General features: G+C 29.1%; 1 protein-coding gene across 1 annotated transcript in view; it reads right to left on the bottom strand.

The window, feature by feature from the left end:
- LOC136979553 (synaptogenesis protein syg-2-like) overlaps positions 1–23,336 on the bottom strand; it is a 270,903-nt gene that overhangs the window by 47,619 nt on the left and 199,948 nt on the right. The window contains exons 6-8 of the mRNA XM_067275556.1: positions 21,275–21,442; positions 20,722–21,012; positions 15,762–15,973 (exon numbers count right to left, since the gene is read on the bottom strand). Of these exons, the coding sequence (XP_067131657.1) occupies positions 15,762–15,973; positions 20,722–21,012; positions 21,275–21,442 (671 nt within the window). The remainder of the gene's footprint in view (positions 1–15,761; positions 15,974–20,721; positions 21,013–21,274; positions 21,443–23,336) is intronic.

Consider the following 23,336-nt stretch of genomic DNA (forward strand, 5'->3'; position numbering starts at 1 on the left):
CTAGCTTTAAATGTTAGAACATATTGTTAATATATCATAAAACGATTATTTTATTTAAATTTATCTTAATTCCTATTTAGATAAAGAATCTCTCATAAAGATCTTTTTTAAATTCTTGTTCTTAATACATTTATTTAAATAAATTTATTCAGATCAAACATCATTGAAAAAATTAAATAGAACATTAATTTGTGTCTGAAAAATATAAATTTTATATTTTCTTATTTATTAAACTAATTATATGAAAGTAAAAAGTTTATATACACATTATCATTTTTACAATTGTTATACTATTACCATTATTTGAAATTATATGTTATATAGGAAATTAGTTTTTAAAAAATATTTTTTAAAAACTAATTTTAATTTTTAAAAATTTTTTACAATCATTTTAAAAAATTTAAAATGATTGTAAAAAATTATTTTTACAATCATTTTAAATTTTATTGAAAAAATGGATTAAAACTTAATAAAATAAACATACAGAAATTAAGATTATTTATGTATAAGGCAGTAATTTATATAATTATATAACTTAAATGGAAATAATTCATTGATATGAGTGAAAAATAAATATCCAGCACTTACATAAACGTATTTTAATATTTTAAAAAGAGTAAGAAGAATATTTTATTTATAGGAATTTTGATGATTTTTAAGTAAAAATATAACTTTTGTAAACAGATACATTTAGAAAAGTGATTTGAATTTGTTTTCGGTTCTATATTTCATATTAACAACGGTTTATATAGTTACGTAACAACAGTTATCGTTGTGAATATAAAATATAGATTACAGTATAAGCTCAATAATTTACTTAATTTTAGTTATAGCTAAAGGTATAAGGCCATAAACTCAGGTAGAAGGAGGCGTAGAAAGATAATTTGATCCTATCCCCAAATAGAAAAAGGGACCCATAATTCAATATTTTATATATGAAACATATGAAAGTGTTACAAATTAAACCATTAAGGAAACGCTATTTTTATCTATTAATTATTAATTCTATTGATATTTTAACGACTGTCTGAAGGGAGCAAAACTTACCTTTCTGACTGAAAAGACTGTATGTATAAGAATTAAAACTATATTATAAATATATAAGATATATTTGAAGCATAAATATTATTTACAAAATAGTTAAATAATATTATTTATTCTTAATAGTAACTAATTTATTTTTTATTTTATAAACGTAATGGTATAAATGATTATTAAATTCTATTTGTCACTAAAATTAGACACATTTATGTACTAAGACATATTTTATGTCCAACAAATAATGATTAATGCTTAATAAACTACAGTCAAACGGACTGTTAATATCATATAAGCCAATATACTAGATTATAAGCCAACCTATTATATCAGCTTATATTAATTTTCTAGATTTATGGTAGCTCAAAACCATGACAAAATTTCATATAAGCATTCTGCAAGTAATCATGAAATATGTCTTAATTTAGAAAATGGATCCTGTGCTATTAAGTTCTGATACTATGAAACTACATTTATGAACTTTGCTTCAATTGGGAGTACAGTATACAAAAGAGTTATTACTAAATACAATATGAGCTATATGTATAAGATATAAAATATTACAAATTTAATATAGGCTACGTAAATATTATAGAATATTTAAATTATAGAAGTAAATATTATTATTAAGAATTAAGTTATAACAAGCAAAAATTGTGAGGTCGTCATAATGCCGAGCTGCAATTTTTAATCATATTTTTAATTTATTTAATTTAAAATATATGATTTGTATTTCAAATTATTAGTTTCTTGCCCCTGTACATTATGTTTTTCCTGATAACAACAGAGTCAGGCCGGTCATTCATGTAATTCTGTTCCGGTAAAAATTTTGTATTGAAATCACGTGACTTCCGCTCTGAAGAAGTTCGTATGTTGTTATTCCGAGTCTCCTAAGTTTTCCACATCTGTTCTCGAATTTCATCTGTCTAACATTGTTCTCGAGATTAAGGAAGGGCAGATGGACGAATTTATAGGTCTATAATTTTTTTTAAATTGTAGCTCAATCGCTAAAGAACAATTTTCATTTATTAAATTTATTATTTATATTGGTTATTTGTAAACATTTTGCTTGAAATCAAGAATGCGTGAAAGATAAGGTAAAACATAAATGATTTAGATCCACTAATAAATTAATTGATTCACTAAAATCTTGTTATTTTTCATAAACGGGTTTACATCCTATTATTCACTTATGTGCAGTGAATAACAGAATGGAAATGAATAATGAACACGCATAAAAATAAACTAAAGCTCTTACAAACCTAACTAAACCAGCAACGAGTTGCTCAAGTTTTCCAGCAACATTTAAAATTTTGATGGCGCCATCTGTTATCATATATTATTAAAAACCTTATTAGATTTTTAACTATTATAAAATGTCAAAAACCTTAATTTTGAGGATAGAGATGAATTTTAAAAAATTATGAATGAGTAAAATCGTCATTAAGTCTGTCCCTACTGGAGACACACGTGACCTCATTTTCTCACCACCTTTCGACCTTAAATCATAGCATGAATCTTTCTAATAAAAAAAAAAACCTCTCGGCAAAATTTTAGAAATTTTCGACAAAATGCACAGGAATTATTAAAGCTTCAAATAGGGTGAACAAAACCATGCCACACACTAACATCCATACATACAGAAATTACCATCGAAGTTTTTTGCATTTCCCAATGTTTAAGTGACCTAAGTAAAGAAATGTAAAAGTCTGAGGGTGTCATTTTTTGCCGAATTGCCATACATTTCCTCTGTTATAACAGCCGGGAAAGTAAAAACTGTGGATTTTCCCAATAGTACAGCACCTGCCTTCGACTTTAGAAACTAGAAGAGCGTTCCCGTTGCGTTCAGGCTGTAATTACTTCAGTATAACGACTATTAAAATAAATTTTTCCTTACAAAATATTTTTCTTTATATTCAAATTATTGGAAAAAAGAAAAAAACAACTAAATCTCGGGGGAAAATTACCCTCCTTGCATCAAACTAATCGATATTTCAATGGTTTAAAGCAATATTTATACAACACAAATAATAAAAATATTAAAATTTTCTTTTAAGTGATTTATGTAAAACTGTAATTTTCTTAATTTGATATATAGCATGATAACCTTTAATTATAAACTTTTTAAATATTAAATATGCTTGTACCATATTCCGCTATGATAATTCTATTACTTTATTACAATAACATTAAATACGTTCGTTAGATTAATTTTGCAATTAGTCATTTTGTAATTAACTTAGCAATTTTGTAGCTTATGAAAGTTACAATTTTTTATTTATTTATATATTGATCTTCAAGTAATCAGGTCAAAAAAATTAGTTGTTACGTATCTGAGGACTGATCACGTTGAGAGAAAGTCAATAAACTATTTGTATCCCATGTTATTTATCAACATATATGAAAGCATTAGTCCAAACAACAAAAAAATTCAAATGTTCTTTATTATTACGTTTTAAAACAATTCTAAAAGTTCTATTGGCAATACAAAAGTTATATATTTCATGTTACACAATGATATATAGATACTTCCAAGTTAATTTAAATAATTTTAAAAATTAATAGGGTAACATTTCTACAAGTCACAGAGACGACATTACATACGACAGAATAAGAATAAGAGAGCAAAGAATAAGAATATATATTTTAAAAGTCAAGTGAGATAATCAATCTTAAACATTAATGACTTTGCTACAATTTTAACTCTACTGTAAGATACAGGTAGCTTCTCTATAATAAGATCACTTTGGTAGAAAAGATATTAATTTTAAAATTACTTACTTTATTCTTTTTACCGTATAAAATATGATTTTTGTTTTTTAACTCTTGCTTTTGTCAAATCTAGAATTTCCCTATTAATGCCAAAAGATACTGTTCTGTTTATTTTTATAATTATAAGTAATAATCTTAAAATTCCGGTTAAACTTTCATTTTTATAAGAATTTAATGTGAATTTATAACGAGTTGAATTCATTTTAATAATAATATTTTCAGATATTAAAAAAATATTGATGTTATTCTTTTGTTAAGCTGTATTATGTCAATTTTATTATTCTTAGAAGAAAGTATTATAATGTTTTCATTTTTAAATCTGTCGTTTTAAAATCTATGTAATACTAAATTGATAAAAATCAACTGTTAAAATGATTTATTTTTAATGTTATTTTTAATAATATAAGAGAGGAATAATTTTTTTCGGAAGGTTGCATCTCATAAAGTCACTTATTATATTACATATTTTGTAATATACAAGTTCAGCTTTTACATACAAAAATACACTTAGGCCTGTATTAATTTAGAAATTATTTAAATAAAAATAATTATTTAAAATCATTTGCACTATTAATTTTACTTAAACATATAATTAAACTACTAAAGCTTAAGAACTTTTTAAAGAATTTTTCTATTTAAATTGTGATCATTAACAAAACAGTATTGTAATTTTTTATTCACTTTGAGATTAATTTTTTCATGTAGTGTTGAACAATTCGACCTAATCCGAAAACTCAATTTTAAGTTAATTATCGTAGTTAAAATTTACGATAATCTTTAATATGCAGCAAACCTTTGAATAAATATATCGGGATATCAGTGTACGTTACTTTTCAACTTTTGCATTATTTCAAATATTGTTTTTCACAAAACATTGAATACCTTCAATTATAAAAGATCTCAAACCTGAATTAAAATAAAAAAGATATTTCTTTTTTCAAATATTATTTGCATTTTAAGATTAAAAGATGGAAAGATATGAATATCAGAGAAATATTAATAGATTTAAAAACCTTTTAGATAGATTAATTACTTATTCGAAAAGTTTTTTTTTTTCGTTCAAGTTCCCGCTTTTGTTTTTAGAATAAACTTTTGATTCTCTTCTGCTCATATTTATGTTTTTGTGTCGTCTTATTCATTTTATCACTTAGTTTGCTTATTTATTATTTATTTTCATTTTTTCACATTTATTAGAAAATATTGCAAAAAAATATAAATCAAACATAAAATATTGCTTTATGAATTTTGTTTTTACAATTTCTATCTCATGTATAGTTATTCTTTTAAACATTAAGAGAAAGTTAGAGTAATCTTCTCTATTTTAAATGCAAAACAAGTTTTAATGCTAAAACACCGGAACAGGTGAAGGTATATATTCAGTTTATTTTTCGATATACAAAATGAACGTATATATTGTATAATAGTATCTGTCGTTAGGATATAACATGATAATGCCTATCAGCAGTATCGAGTACACACACCACTTGTACAAACTACTTGTAAATCAAGATATTAATTCATCACAATGAGTAGCTTTCGGCAGTTTTGTTTGCAATGTCAGAAGCTGGAAATACACGGTTTGCTGACTTAAGAGTCATATTAAAATAAGAATAGATTAAACTAACCATTGTCCGTGTATAACAGTCCGTGTATTAACCACTAATCCGTGTATAACAATCAGCATAACACTAGATCTACTGTATTCGTTTTGTCTGTTGAGGCACTTATCGCAGCGAAAAAGTGACGAATCAAAGATTTGGCGGTACATCTTCAGACCAAGAAAGTGCAGAGAGTTTTGTCGGGAGCTTAACCCCATTTGAAAATAAATTGAAAAATGTAATTTACAAAATAGGTAAAAACGCAACTCGTTAACTTAATTAAAACCTATTAACGATGTTACTAGATAATACAATTATAAAAAATAAGCTTAAAGTTTGAGAAAAAATGTAAGGACGAACGAATTGAAAAGTTTTACAAAGATTCGATAGTGTTTTGTTACCGAAGAGAATGGATTGAAGGTCATAAACGGTCATAAAAAAACGGAAGTTTGTAGAATGTAGAGAAGATTTTTAGAATGGTATATGAGGGTATAAGGATAAACGGTACTTCTGTGCAGATTGAGCTATTTCGCGTTAAAAACTGAAGATTTAATAACTGAAATAGTGGCTTAGCAGTGTAAACATTTCGTTTAGTATTAAATAAAATTCTTGAATGAAGAAACCTGTAATTCCATAAAATAGTGATGCAAACACTTTCATTTTCAGTTCAACCTTGTTGCTTTTTCTATGCTCCTATCATAGGTAAACAAGGTTAATCCTAATTCTAATCTTGAGTAAATCTTGAGTAAACGACCAAATTCTTTGTTAAACTAGTTTTGTAAAAAACAATATACTGAAGAGGTAAATATTTTTTAAAATCTATAAAAATAAATAAATAAAAGAGAAAATTAAATAAGCTTTATTTGTTTACTTACAGTCAAAACCAGAATGTACTTCTCAATTAAATCCGGTACATACAACAATGAAGTCTTAAAACCAGCACAGGCAACTGATGAAACACAAACTTCTGACCGGAACAAGTTTCGACCAACCAACAAGCAATATCTTACACCATCTTTTTGAAGACAAATTGGAAACAAGTATCCCCAATGCATATAAATCCACATGATTTTTCCCGGATGAGTATTTGGTAAAGATAGTTCATTGGCTAGCTTTCTCCAGAAAGGAGCATATATTGTTCTGTAAAGCATGATGTCTTGCTGTTTATAAATACAGTAGTGAACCGAAAATCGGAATCAATTGAGGACTGGGGTTGTTCAGATTAGGGATTTGTTCCGATTACGGATTATGTACGAAAAAATATATTAACCTGTCCGATGTTCAAATTTTTCTCCGTTGCGTGTCGCTTCGTGTTGAATTTTTCTCCGTTGCGTATCGCTTCGTGTTAAATTTTCGTCGATTTTAAGCCTAACGAAAATTTTTATAATAATAATCGAGGCTATCATATCGTTAAAAATTATTTCTGCATTTTGTACAAACAAAATAAATATATTGAAGAATATAAAAACATGAAAATTATACTCTAGAAGTAAATTTAGTACCAAAAACGTTCGATTCAGCACGACACAGTCCGACTGAAAATCGTTCCGAATACCGGGGTTCCGATTAACGAGTCTCTACTGTACTGATGATGTCGATTCTCAATCCCCCCAAGGAAATGGTAAATGAACCACACAAAAATTTGAAGAAAGTAGCCAATTATATCAAAGCTCAAATTGATTGTTTATCACAGAAGTGGCTTAATGGAACAGGAAAATTTTAGAAAAAATAATCAGGGCAAAATGTATGTTTATTGTAGAAACGGTAATATTTTGTGGACAGCAAGATATATCCTTGAGACGATCAAAGAAAAATGATCAAGTAACGCGTGAAGTGCCTGTTTAACAATTTCCGGCTCATCTTCCAGAATAGGTGACTTATTAAAAAACATTTGGAGACCTCGTCAAAAAATGCAGTATATACTAGCAATAGAATACAAAATGAAGTCACATGTTTTTCACAAAAAATCTTGTAAAAGCTAGTAAAAACTATTAATAAATCTAACGCTTTCTCACTGCTATCTGACGAAAGTTGCTATTGTTTAGTGCAACTTTCCATATATGAGTTATATAGTAAAAAAGTGACAAATTTTTAATTACCGTATTTTACAGACTATAAGACGCATTTTTTTCTTCGAAAAAATTGCCTCAAAAATTCAGGTGCGTCTTATAGTCCGTAGCATCTTATATGTATTTTATATGTATTTAAACAAAAAAAATGCTTAAAAATTAAAGTGCGTCTTATAGTATGTAGCGTCTTATAGTCCGTAAAATACGGTAAATGCTATTTTATATGCTTTTTATCTGTGATAGACTGCATGGAGAAAAATCTAGTCATGACTACAACCAAATTTTTACAAAAGAATGCATTGATATTTTTATATACTATTTGGTCAAAGATATAATGGAGCAGAGGCAATAAATGGAAAAATATATGAAACCCAAGCCTACATTTAAGCAAAACATCCTCTAGCTCTTTATGATCATTATGTCCCTCATATCTTTTATCTTTCTGTAAGTTCAACAGCATACATTTCAGCCAACAGAAATTGAACGGCAATCTTTATATAACATGTCCGATTCCCAAACTAGAAGCTATGGCTATTCTGCGTAAAGTTATAACTGAAGTATTACCCAAGCGTAGTACTTGATGTTGAAAAAATACTGTCCAGCTAGAAGAATTGACTGTCACTAATTCATGTGAATTTATTGAAAGATTTTAAAAGGTATAATAGAAGCCCTAGAAAAAACTCCGTTTCGAAACAAAAGTATCAACCGAAACTTGTTAACTAATACTGTAAATATTATTTAAAACTGCGAACTTCAAACTCGCTGCCAAATTCTTCTGGTGTCATATAATTTTAACACCTCTAAATTTGTCTCTTCAGCGAGATGACCTGTGCCGGACTGACGCTGTGTTCTTTGCACAAAACTCCTTGAAAAAACTAAAATCATCAAGGATTCGGCTAGTAAAGTGTTCCACAATATATAGTAGACCCCCCTATAACACGGTAGATACGTTACGTGTTGTAAGAGTCACTTAAATACGAGCCAATCACAGCCCGGCACGTGTGCAGTTTAGGGGCTATGGCTGTTTAAAAGGTTTTCTTCCATAAAATTAATCGATTCTAGACTAATTCGAGTCAACATTTCCAAAACACGTATAATTTTTTGGGAATAATCCATATAAACTATGCTATAAACAAAAAATTGTAGGATTACATACCGAGTGTGCACCGTTCGACGACGCCATTGCTTTAAGCTTGTTTTCATCGCTGAGAGGCTCATCGAACGGCGAGCGCGTATTTCCTGATCAGCGAATTTTTCGCAAAAAATAACTTAACTTGGAGATATCATCAATATAACTGTACTTTTTATGGACGTTAAATAATAAATGTTTTTTAATAGGTCAAGTGTTCGTTTAAACTCAACGGTTTGTACAATATCCGCTATTGGTCCAGACTCGACCAATCCTGTTGCGAAACGAGTCGGCGATGACGTTTTACCGTGTTATACGAGTCTCTTTTAGCGTGTTATACGAACACGATCGCAATTTTTTCGCCCTGTTATACGAATCCGTGTTATATGAACCCGTGTTATAGGAGTCTACTGTATTTAAGAAGACAAAATCTCTTATGGAGAATCACAACAACTACCTGTGTTCCAAGTTTAAGCAAGAAGCAACACTGAACCAACGTCGAAGTTGAGTCGTCAGAAGTATATTAACATTTTTAGAACTCAACGGATCTAGATTCATTGAGATAGCAAAATTCTTAGCAATTTCGACGGTTTTATTTCAAAGGCAATCAAACTTTAATAAGGCCAAAGGTCAGATTCTGTACAAAACTAATGAGTCAATTTTTGAATGCATCGATAAACACGAATTCATAGCAGAAGTGATAATGTAGTGAACAAGAATCGGAGATGGTAGTGAATAAAAAAATCAAATCCTTCAAGCGCTGATGAAAGAACGTTGGTGAAAGAAGTGAAGCGTTGGTGAAAGAAGTGAAACGTTCCTTAATCTAAGGAAGGTTTTGAAAATTCCAACGATTTTGTTTGTTGTCACAGTGACTGCAAAAACATTGTTCTCTATTTTCCATGCTGATTAACAGCGTATCTTAGAAATTCCAGGTCAAAAAACGAGTGAGTGGCTTTGCTTTGTTAGACATTGGGCCCACCATTGGCCAAATAGATAAAATCACTGAACACTGTAACACTTGCTCGCTGGTTCGCGCTTCATCAAACCAGCTGACTACATGAAGTCTTTTCCAGGTTTCCTTGGTGTATCTAGAAAAGGAGCCATTTTCTCATTAGCAGTTCTGCTGGGAAGTACCCCTTGGCAGATCGCATTTCTATTGCATTGTCTTATTCTATCAATCCAATCTTCTCCCGGATTCGATTCTGTATCCTCAGAATCGAATCCGGGAGAGGATTGAATTCTAAGTATTTAAATGGATTTTTAAGCAAATATTTAATCATTATAGTGACTAATGTATATTTTTTGTCACTCTGAATTTAAGGAGAAAAATATACAAAAGACGAGTTGAGTAACTTTCCCTGCTGCTATGAAATTTTATTTTAAAAATCACTTTTTATTTATTAACCATAAATAAATTAATAAAATTATATCTGCGCCATCTATTCTGAGATTTTGTTATAAAAATTTTATATATTTTTAATTAATATAAAATAGCAAAGGACTTAATTTTGAGAGTAGAGATGAGTTTTATAAAGTTCTGTAAATGCTAACAATAAGTAAAATCTTTATTAAGCCTAATCCCACGCGAGATACGACACGTGATCTCCTCAATCTCTCCTTCCCCTAGACTTTTCATCACTAAAATTTAATGGCATCAATGCCGTTTATACACAAGTTACCGTGCCAAATTAATTTTCTGTTTTAATCCTTACCCTACCCAGTGGTGTTATTCGAAATATTTAACAAGGGTTCGCTAGCAGAAAATTTTTCCCTGACAATCACCGACAAACGAAATGGAAGTTTTGGCTAGAAATAAATACAATACTTTTTCTTCCGATATATCTAATAATCAGTGGCGTATTTGGAACGTAACGAGCCCTGTGCGAAGACCAGGTAACAATAGTATATTAGTGCTGTCGACGTTTTTTTTTTTTTTTTTTTTTTTTTTTGGCAGAGAAATTTTTTACTCCGAATCGCACTACTCTTAGTAGACACATGTCATCGTCTCTCGAAATAAAGTTTCCTTTTTATTTCGCTGTCCATAGCCCGACATGTGTTCCACGGCCATCTTGTATTATCTCGCGCGCGTGAGATTGTGGGATCTCTCTTATGACTGGATCTAGTTTCAAGAACTCTCTTTAATCGATCGCGATTAAACCTCGTTTTGGTCGAGATTGAAACGGTCGAGAGAGATCGCACCAAGACATAGTCCCCGACCTTGTTCGCAATGTAGATTGAAATGCTCGGTGCGAACGGGGTATAAGGCTCTAGTTTAGTAGTATTACAGAATATAATACGTGTATATTTTAATATATTAAAAAAAAAACAAAACCATTGAGAAATGTTCCGTGTGTTTAACAAGGGTCGGGAAACTGAAAATTTTAGCAACGGGTTCGGCCGAACCTGTGCGAACCCGCTGAATATCACCACTGACTCTACCCTGAGATATTAAACAAAATAGACGCCAATACACACATACATTCACATACACCCAAGGAATTGTTTTGCTTTTTTCTACTTTTTTTGAATTTCGGGGGTCACAAAACGGGAAGATTTACAAAAAACCCGGAGCGTCAAATTTTGCACGATTCCATTACTTTCCCTTGTTATGAATACGTAACGGTCGTAAAGTAAAAACATTATAGGAAAAAACGTAAATAAATAACAATTCTAGAATATATATATATATATATATTGCAGAAAACCGTAATAAATCGGTAAATGATTAAACTCGGTATCAGACGTCATGAATTTTGTTTTCTACACCAATTAAACCAGCAGCGTATGCAGAATCCAAAGGAAAGCTAACTCAAATATTAAAAATGTTTGGATAATTAAAAAGTACCTTATATTAACAAGTGTGTAAAAATTATATCGCCTTGGACCATCATAAATGTTTGTAAAAACTTTTTGAAGTTCGAACAGAGACTGTTATCATTTATTTATTTTTTGTGCCAATGGGGAGGACAGGACCATGATCCTCCCTCATACCCACCAATGAATCAAACCATGGAAAAGTGATTATTATTAAATTTATCAAGACACATTTTATACATTTTGTAAAATATTTACGTATCTAGAATTTTTCCAATCAATATAAAATTGCCTAACTTTGTACTTTCATAGTGTATTGTTACGATAGGTAAAAACTTAATCATACATTAGTTAATCACAAAAACGAAATATTTTTATTATTAGAACTAGAAATACACTATATTCCATTTTATAGTTTTTGAAACCTGTATGCAATTTGTACAAACATAATTCTTCCAGTCTAAATATAGATTGGTTGGACCGAAACTCACAAACAGAGGGCCAAATGTTCAAGTCTCAGAATCGAAGGAAACGTGGTGAACATGTAGTTTGGACAAACAACTTTTTGTCCAAATAATAGGACCCACTTTTCAAGCGTTCCCGAAAAACCTCTGAAAATTGAGTGTTTAGCTTTTAAGTCTTTGGAAGTTTCACTTATGAATTGGTGTTAGCCGAGTAGACTTTCTAGTGGCAACAACTAATTTTTTACACTTAGACAATTCAAACATGTTCAGTATTATACTTACACTAATTTAATTGATTATTGCAAAGAAGACTTGAAACATGTGCATTTCTTCCTATAATGGAGCCAAAAAAAACCTCAAAAACAATTGAGATTTATAAAAAGAAAACTAGCTTCTTGATATGAATTTGCAGTGTTTATTTCAAATATTTATGTAATTCATTTAAATAGTAGCTAATCAATTTGGGTCATTAATATAATTATTATATCAAAAATGGTGAGTAGTTTCTACAGGAAACTATTTATCTTCTTTTGATATGACAACTGCTACTGATATTAAACTCTCACAACGTATTGTAGTACTTAAGTGTCCTTTAATATATTCTTAGAATATGGACTCTATTTAAGAAGCTTTCGTTTGTAAGTAATCCTCATTTTTTAAAAAGAGATTGTATTTTAAAATTTTAAACAGCTTATCTTTTTTGAAAAATGCATTCATTATTTTCGCTTTTATTTTTATCATATATTTAATAATATGTATTTGCATGTTATTCTAAAACATAAATTTTTCAATAAGAATAAAACAAACATATTTTTACAATTATCTGTCTGTTTGTCGTTGATTGTTTATTGTTTTGCTTCTTTTATCTCAGAGTTTGCTTTTGAGGAGGACCTTTCTTGTCCTTTTGGACATTACCTGTAGCAACTGTAATAAATGTGAATATTTGCGTATTTCAGGGTATTTATATTTTTATAATTCAGTGTAATTATTCTAAAATACACTAACACTTGTTTCAAATAGATATTAATGAATTTCTGTGTTTAAGTTCAATAAAATGTTTCATAATTTATTTCTTGTTACGAAATCTTCCAAATAAGAGTACAATAGATCGTATAATAAAATTTATAATTTTAAAATTGTCGTGGTTTTATATGAAAAACAGATTGAAATTTGGCAGAAAAGAGGAATGCGATAAATTTCGACTACAGATTATACCCGCAACCGTGTAAGACAACACAAGACTCTTGTTTGTAATACTGATTATATATAACTTGTACTCGTACAAATGTTTTCTCAGTGAATGGCATTTTCTTAGAAAGTTTTGTTGATCTAACAGGTCAACAAAGTTCGAGTTTTAAGTCCGAGTATTTCAGAAAACATCTATAGGACTATTTCTACACTTCCAAACAAATAATAATAATAATAAATCGTAATGAAAACTCGTTTCCATTATTTTTTCAATCGTTTCATCTCTATATAGACCTAAACCAGTGGCGTGCCGTCCATGGAAGCTGTGGAAGCGCCACTTCCCTTATATTTTTTAAAATATAAATACATATTGTGCGATTATTTTCATATTTTAACGTACTTTGAAGTAATTAAAATTCAAAGTACGTTAAAATTCAAACTACGTGTATCTTATTAGACATTTCTATATTACACGTGAAAAACAATGATAAGATTGCTATTGTATATTGGAATATAAATTCGTACATGCATATTTCTAATGGAAGTGCTGTATTGTCGAATACGGGATAGCTTCCACGGCGAAAATATCTGTAACGAAACGTGTAAAACAGCCAAATTGTACGCATTCGCGCATGCGTTTTACAGAGCACCAACCTCGTGGATTAGTTCGTGGATGCTACACACCAATATATAGTATATCGCTTCCAACGATTTTATCCAAGGCTGGCACAGCTTCCCTATGATCAAATGTCACTGCACGCCACTGATCTACACTACTTTTCAAGGAACTACGGATAATATATGCTTCATATCGAACTGAATTCGAATCTGTAAATACTGTGTATTTTTATGCAAACGAATGCCATTCTTGAAATTTTCAAATATGAAAAGATAATAGGGAGGTTGAGGCCGAAGTTTTAAACGCGAAAACGTGTACGTCGGACGTTCAGCGCCGCTTTCCTGTAAGCGTAGAAGTTTGACAATGGTGTTTGGATAGTCAGGGGAATCATGCTTGACATTCCAAACGCCATTGCCAAATTTCTAGGCTTACAGGAAAGCGGCGCTGAACGTCTGACGTAGACGTTTTCACGCTTAATACTTCGGCCTCAACCTCGCAAATAACTGTTCTGTTTCATGTGAATTACACACATATTACATAATCTTGTTATTTAAATATCTGAGTAAGTTAACCTTTAAACTGAAACTCTTTTTATGTTATGTCTTAAAATTTAAACTCAACAGAGTAAACTTACGACAACTTTTCATATGATATTCTATTAAGAGTTTGACAGCTTTGTTGTCAGAAAACAATTACTGATATACATTGTCAGTAGCTATACTGATTACATTTGAACATGTTAAAAAAAATGTAATAGTCACTATAAAATTAGTATTGGTTACTATATAGTTGTCATTCTTAATCAATTAATTCAATGAACTTGTATCATTTTTAAATGCTAAAAGTTTTATTAAACATCCAAACACAAAAGACACATTGTTTTAAGAAAATCTACTAAATTATCATAATTGTATGCAAATTTTTTAAATAAAGAATAACGATTAAAGTAAACAAAGAACAGTTATTTTATTCTATACTCAGGTCTAATATGGCAGAAAAAGTGACGTTCGTTTATTTATTTATCATCTATTTATTTTTTTATAAAATTAGATCTGTCATTCGTACCCAATACAACGCGTTCAATAATAAATTTGATATGTTTGGTGTTAATATAATTTTTATGTATTAATTTTAATTGATTTGTAGTGATTTATTGTCCATGTAACTGATATAATTATTACAAAATAAAAAAATTAAGTTTTTGAAATTAAAATTTAATATATAAAAAGAAGAACTTCTGTTAATTGGTTTTCCACTTAAACGATGATGTAGATGTAAAACGTATTTCATGTAAAATTCCTTAGGTTTATAACATAAACATCAACTCGACATGACAGATAAAATGTGTAGAAAAAAAAGTCACGCTGACATTCATTAAAATTGCGATTAAAAATTATTTTGCAAATATTCATCAACGAGTGATGAAAAAGGAGAAGTGAATCTTATTTGAATTTATGAAATTTCTTAGCGAAAGGCAAGTAACAGAAAATTAGTTGGGTTTTTACTTAATGTTTGAATTGACAAACATGAAGTAATATCTTTTTATCATTGACTTAAATAGAAACCCGTTAACTTATTCCAAACCATAGGGAGTTAATAGTAGACTTGTTAACTTATAATATCTCGAAATTCTTACAGTTATTCTGCTTATTCTAAAGAGAAGTCATCTACAATGAATGAAATTATAAGAAAATCTATGCTTAAGAAATTATAATAAAGTATTGCATAGCTAAAACAAAAAAAAAAAAAAAGTTTAGATCCTATATTACAATTACTTCAAATTTTCTTGAACTATTGATTAATCTGACTTTCTCGCCTTCTTTATCTCATAACAATATTTATATTTAAACAGCCATGAATTAAAGTATTTTACTTTAAATACCACCTGTAAATATATAGGGCCTGTCACTTATTATATATCTATATCTATTTTTATATTACTCTATAAACGTAAAGAATATATAAGAAATATATAATCTATACTTTATTTTAAATTATATTATGTAACATGTTCACAATTATTAAAATATAAACACGATTTTTACCATTCAGACAAATCCAAGAATTTACCTGCCTGTTGATAGAAATGCTGAGATTAGATGAAGTCACCCATCCGTCGGCTGTTTGATAAGTATCCGTTTCTGAAGATCTCACGATATTATTGTCCACAACCCAAGATATTTGTGCGGGTGGATTACTAAATTCACTCTTGCAGTTCAGAGTTACGGTGTCTCCACGATTGGCTTCCGAGGGTCCACTTATAGTCAAATTCATTGGTCCGACTACATCATGTAAATTTAAAAAATATATCTTTGTTATGATGAGGAATCGATTTCATACATTTTAAATCATCATACAAAATATAATTTATTAATAGTAGACTTTATTTTCTATCTGATTTAAATAGGAAAAAATTTTAGTTGTATTTAAATGTACAAAATATGGAGGAAGAAACTTGTACCTAATACTTTTTGCATAAAGAAAGGATGTCATTTCGTAAGGATCTTTAAAACATTGTGAGAGCAATTTCGACTAAACTGTGGTATATGCTAGAACATTTTCAGGTGTAAAACGTACTAAAAATTAAAATTTTTGACTTGGTTCACATAAATGTGAAATTAAAATTTCTTCTTAAACATAATTAAAAAACTCACTTTTTAATATTTTATTCAATTTGCACCGAGTACTCTATGCAATTCAAAGTGTTCTATCATTTACCACTATTTAGTCGAAATCGCTTGCACAATATTAAAATTCCTATGAAATGACGTCCTTTAAGGACAGAGTTCAAATGATGAAATTTGGAGCTGTTGGTATGTTTAAGAGCAGAGATAAAGTCACTTAAGTTAATTTTAAATGTAATACGATGACGTTCTGTTAATATTGCCTTGCGTGATTTATATCCCGATCTCTATTAATAACAATAATATATCCCTTTTTTGAAAATCTTTTTGATTTTCACACTGCTTAACTTTCTTTTTTGAAATATGTCTGTACTTTCTTGCAACGAAACAATAAATTTCTAATATTCACAAGACAACAGATCATACAATTTGTTTTCAATAAATTGGTTAGAATTTTATTTTATTGAAATTTTTGTAATCATTACCAACATTACCAAGAAACGCAGAAATGACATTATTTTTTTATTTACGTATAATTGCAGTCTTCAGATTTGTCTCCAATTGATCATTTCTGGGATCAGTAGGACACCAGCTTCGACCATGTACGAGTTTGGGGAATCTGGAGTGGGAGGTGTAACATCTGTGGGAAAATCTGTTACAGTATAGCATATTATGTCTATATGCCTGTATGCCAATCCTATGACACATGTATCCAGGCAATATATTCTGGACTTACATACAACACGATTTACAAAAATGTTATTCATCACAAAGGACTCGTTGAAATTGAATGAAACCGTATTTGTTCGAGTAATGACGTTTGCAATAAGTGATTTGAATGTCATCGCAAAGGGACAATTTCCTGTGGGACGTGGTACAATTTAAAAGACTTTAGTACCGCGTAGGATTCCTCTTGCCTGGGTATATGCGTCAATACGGTTGGCATGCAACATAGGTACCGTATGTTACTCTGCGCAAGTCTGACTACAGATCTACAGATAGTGCAACTATTGCAGAGCCTTTATCCTCATAGATCACAGAAACTGGCGTTTCATCTGGCTCCACAAATTCTCAGTGGGTGACAAATCTGGAGCCTGCGCAGGTCATGCAAGTGTGAGCAACATGGAAACCCTAGCTATGTGCGGCCGAGTATTAGCTTGCTGTAAAATTGTTGTTTACAACTTTACAATGAAAGAGAGTTTTACCATGCAGCTTTATCATAAAAGATGTTGTTTGGCAGTCAAAGACCTCCAAACATTATTTTTTATAAAAATTCTAAACCTTTGGTCCCTGAGATTTTATAGGATAATCAGAATTTTTTTATAAAATACTGGAGTTTCATAGGATTTTATGATACTTTGTTGGCAATATTTAGCAGTATTTACATAACTGTCTGAAGTATGGCTGTATGTCAAAGTTTGTAGTAATTTGACAATTCTGTCTGGGCGTGTTGTAACTTCTGTTAATGAATGTACAGTATTTATTTCCTTAGGAATAATTTCAAAATGTTTTACATAATTTGTTAATGACAAATAGAATTGAGATAGTAGTCATTTCATTATATCAACGATATTTAGCAATACTTCACCTTTTTTGAAATAACAGTAGAATGTGAAACACTAACATGTTAGAAACAAAACTGTCATCATACCAGCTTGATGTTACGATTGTTGCTTAGTGATGCCTGAGTGAATATTCTTTTAATTTATATAAGCATTTAAAAAATTCACCATTATAGAGAATAAAGCAGTGATGTGCGATAATTGATTTAAAGAATCGCTGTGACAACTAAAATTAATTGCTCTCAGATAAACTTTATCCTTTAATATATAAAGTTTATCAAAAAATATATTTATTTCTATATTTATAAAAAAATTTCGGAAAAAGTACTCTATTAAACAATTGTCAAATATGATTATTTTTTTGATGTTTATAGATATAATTTTCAAATGCTTTTTTGCAGTATATTTATTTACTTGTTCTTTTAATATATGATTTGTTTAGCATATTTTTATAGTACATTTCATATGAAGTGTAATATGATAATTTCTTTTTCCTTCATTATATTTCCTTTTGTATTTCTTGTGCTTTTATTTATTTATTTATTACAGTTGTTTAAAACAAGCATCAACGATGCTTGGTTTTAAACAACTGTAATAAATAAATTAATAAATAATATGGTATAATTATATGAAAGTTACCTAATAATGATTTTTAAAAAAGTTATTATCAATGTAAGGCAATTTATCCTATACAAAAGAAAACTTTTTGACAAACAAATGTGCCAAAACTAATCACTTAAATTAAATCTGCCTACATTTATTCACAGAATATGATATTTTTCAGTAAACACTGTATTTTACGTAACTGTATCACTTTAAAAACCCTAATTTTACTTATTTACAGCAATTCTTTTTATTCACTTTCTGTGCATTGCAATTTTGTTTTAAGGATAAAATTATTCCTAATTACATACTTTTCTCTTAGAAGTCTGAAGGAAGTATTTATGTTCAAGTGTTTCTAAGCAACAAATGTAAGTGTAACAACGAATAAGTGTTCATTATTTGTTTATATTGCATCAAAGTTTCACATTTTGGAATCCTGCTATTACATATTTGAAAAATGTAATTTTAACATTCTTATAAAATGTTAAAACTCACTAATGCAGCTAAATTGCATTATTTTGATATAATTGGTTCTTAAGAAATTGTAAAATATCACCTCGCAAGTACTTGAACTAAACTATAATGAGATTTATGTTAATGTTAGTTCGCTTCAAAATGATAGAATTTCATTCAATCTTTATTAAAAACAAATTTACTGAATTACTCGAATTACTACAAAAGATTAACAATTCAATAATGTGTAACAAGAAAAATATAGTTGCGTGGTCAACAACCAATCCAATCAAACACAAATATCAACTTTGAAAGGGCAAATTAAATATAAGTTCGCAATAATTTGGATTATTAATATACTAAATGAATCTACTTAATATAAATTTAATAAATAAATTAACTTATATTTATTTAATTAATTTATATAATTGAGTGATGATAAATAAACGTGAAGGAAACGAACTTGTAAGTAATGCATTTAGAAGGTAAATTATTTTAGTTTCATATATAGAACACTGACGTTCTGTACTCCAACAACAAGGAGAAAAGGGAAAAATGCTAATAGATAAATTAAGTAATCTTAATTCATGAAAAAGACTAGCTGTTGCCCGCGGCTTTGCCCGCGAAGATTTTGCAATTTGATAGAAATAGCCCTCAGTTCAGCCCCAAATATATAAAATTACTTGCGTTACACATACCCCTTACTACTGAGAACCTTCTAATGCAATCGTTCGTTTTCAATTTGAACAATTTTCTAAAACGTTTGCAATCATTCTATAATCGAACAAATATGTAGTAACAAATTCGAATTTAAAACGATTTCGAACATTTGGTTAAAATGTCGTAATACGTAAATATTGTACGTTTGGAAATTAAGTTGTTACCACCAGAAACAAAAAATCGCATCTAAAATAGTAAAGTAGAAGCCGTTCTTCAGGTTAAGCCTTAATTCTCTCCCTTTCCTCCGCGGAGGGAATATCGAAAAACCTCTTCTTAGTGTGCATTATAATGGCGTACCCTAGCTGTGTACCAAATTTCGCCTCTAGGTTCAGCGGTTTGTTCTGGGCGATGATGAATCAGTGACTTAGTCAGTCAGGACAAGTAATTTTATATATTTAGATAATTGCTTTTTAATATAAATTTAGAATTTTTCCTCTATTAAAAATTATTGATATATCTGTTATAAAGAATTACACACAATATTTTAACAATAAATCATGTGGATGAAACGTTAACATGTAATTTCATTAATGATGATAAATTATCGAAAAGATTTTTAAAGGTTTTAATAATGACACTTAATAGACGTAGTACTTAATTTTTATTACTATGTTACTATTACGTAAATATCTGCATTTATATCTTTCAACTAATTAAACATTGAAATAAAGTTAAAGAAAATGTGAATGAAATTAGCGATCTCTCTCAAAAGAAAAAGCAACAATAAATAAATGTATACGACACATATTAACAGTTACATGTTACAACAAATACAACACACAAATTACATGTTACAACAACAACAAACGCAAAGCGTTTGTTTGTTTGTTGTGTCCTTTAATGTAGACATCTGAAAAAGGTTCATGTAGCCATGATGATTATTTAAATAAATATATATTTATATTTAAGCTATTAGGTTTTATTCATTATTGGTAAAGAATAACAAAATATTAGTAGTTTTATAAAAGTATATATATGTATGTTTATTATATACCTTATATTATATATTTAATTATATATAATTGTAAATTCGTGTAACAGCTGTATTGTATAAAATAATAAACTTACACAATACTCGAATTGTAACAGATTTCTTCAAGGGCTCTTTTGTAAGAGCATTCGAAACTTCGCAACGATAAACAGCGTTATTGTCTTCGATTCCTGCTGTAAACGTATAAGTGTTTGTCGTTTCGTAACCGGTGCTCGAATGTGTCATGTCTATAAGTATATCATTCCGGTACCATATAATACGTGGTGCTGGTTTTCCTCCTCGAGATATGCAAATAAGAACCACCATATCATCCACTTGAACTACGTCATCGTCTTCATATCCCTGGATTATTGGAGGACTTGGCGGATCTGATATAAAATATAGTTGTATTTTTGTTTACTATGTTTTTATCCTAGTTTAGAGTGAAAAATCCATATTTACTTTATATTAATATCTTTATATTCTATGCTATGTTACGCTATTTTGCATTTTAACATATTTATAAATTTAAACACTTTAAATCGTTTACATATATTATCTTTACCAAGTAATAAATATATAATTCTAGAAGCTTTTCATCTAATTAAATTTAATTATCCATCGGTGTAAAGATTTAAAAGAATCACTCACATAAAACACCAACAGCGATTGTTGCTCTAAGTGGTTTCTCTAGAGCTGAATGGAAAGCTTCGCAAGTATAAGTGGTTCCGCTTTGTTCCAATTTAGGATACAAAGTTAACGAACTACTCGTTGTAAAACCTCTTCCTTCATCAAGTATTACAGATATTTTAGTTGCTTCTAGATAAAAAATAGAGATAAATGTTAATTACCATGTGATGAAGTAATTATACACATAAATGAAAGGTAGACAATGTTAAAAATAAAATTTAACATTTTCTTCTTCATTAAAAATAGAATGCATTTCGGAAATAAAAATTATTTTTGTTCTTTTATCCCAATAGACTACATTGAAATAATATTAAATAATAATCCTAATATAATGAGTTTTATTGTATTTTGTAAGACTAAATAATTTACAATAACAAATCGAATTGACATCGCATATTAAGAATTTAATTATATCTCTCTTATAATTAAATGTACTTCTTAAAAGAAGATATTCATTTTGCATAGTAGCTTTTTAATTAATTAGTAATTATATTAGTTAAAATTACGAGAATACATTATTAATCTCTAAAAATAATTATATGTTGAAATATTGTAGTTTATACTCTAATATTTTATATATGTATGTATATTATGTATATATATGTTACAGTCAAAACCCGTTTTTAGTTAGAACGCGTTTTAACTAGTTGAAACTAGTTTATACTGGATGTCTTTGTTAAAACTCGTTTTAACTCAAATTCATTTTTGACTAGCAGTAAATTCTAGTTTTAACTAGACAAAACGGGTTTTTGTCTAGTTAATTTACTGCTGTACATGTTTTGATTTTAGATAAAACTAGTTTTAACTTTTAACATTAGTCAAAACTAATTTTAGCTACATAAATATGTTTGGGGGAAAATAAATAAAGTTATGTATAGTGATTCGGGGAAGATGCCTAACATTTTGCTTATGGAGGAAATTATAACGATATTTGGGTTTTGGAGGCCTCTAACGAGAATATCATATTCTTGAGCATGTTTTTCAAATAAAACTTTGGAGTATATGAAAAATAATTGTATATTGTGTTTGCAATGACGACTTTTTCACTGTCTGGCATTTTAGGCATCTCACCCCAAGTATCCGGGTGAGATACCAAATGCCATTAGGATAAGATAACAAATATTATTGCATAAAATTAATTTTCGAATATCTATTTATTGCATATGTAGTACAAAGTACTTCATAGTAAGTATAACAGCGCGGTATAAGTATTGTTAATTTTCCGCCCGTTCTAATGTGCTCTATAGCTAGCTGAAAGCACTTTTCAGTCCTAAAACCTTTTTGAGAAGTCCTTATATAATTTCTATGCATATTCTAGAATAAAACGAGAAAACAAAAATTTATTAAAATAGGCATATTGGAATTCAATGAACAAAAAATAGGCATGTTACCCAAGAAAAATGTGGCACCTTTCCCATTTATCGGCGTAAGATGCCTAGCGGAGTCACGCGTTCTAGCGTATCCGATCGGGATCGACGGTAGCTCACAATGGAAACTTTAGAGCCTTAACTACATCTCACATTAGTGTGAGATATAGTTATGCACAATTGCAGATGCACAATTCTTAATAAACTCTATTTTAACTTTGAGTTTTAAACTGATTCTAGAAACATTTCAAACAAAAATTTCGTTCTTATCTTGCTTTTATCCTTCTCGGATGTAGAAAATGAGGTAACGGTAGCAAACTACAGCTTTCCGCACTCAATATTGGTCCAATGATTCATCATACAAACACATGACAATATCTCACATCACTGTTTGAAAATATCAAAAAGTAGGTATCTTCCCCCGTTTACCATCTTACCCCGAATCACTTTACATGTTGCAGTCAAAACCAGTTTTTAGTTAGAACGCGTTTTAACTAGTTGAAACTAATTTATACTGGATGTCTTTGTTATAACTATAATTTACTGTTAGTCAAAAATGAATTTGAGTTAAAACTAGTTTTAACTAGACAAAACGGATTCTAACAAAGACATCCAGTATAAACTAGTTTCAACTAGTTAAAACGCGTTCTAACTAA

Source organism: Centruroides vittatus, unplaced genomic scaffold (assembly GCF_030686945.1).
Source record: "Centruroides vittatus isolate TY-2023 unplaced genomic scaffold, ASM3068694v2 contig_628, whole genome shotgun sequence".
Taxonomy (NCBI): domain Eukaryota; kingdom Metazoa; phylum Arthropoda; class Arachnida; order Scorpiones; family Buthidae; genus Centruroides; species Centruroides vittatus.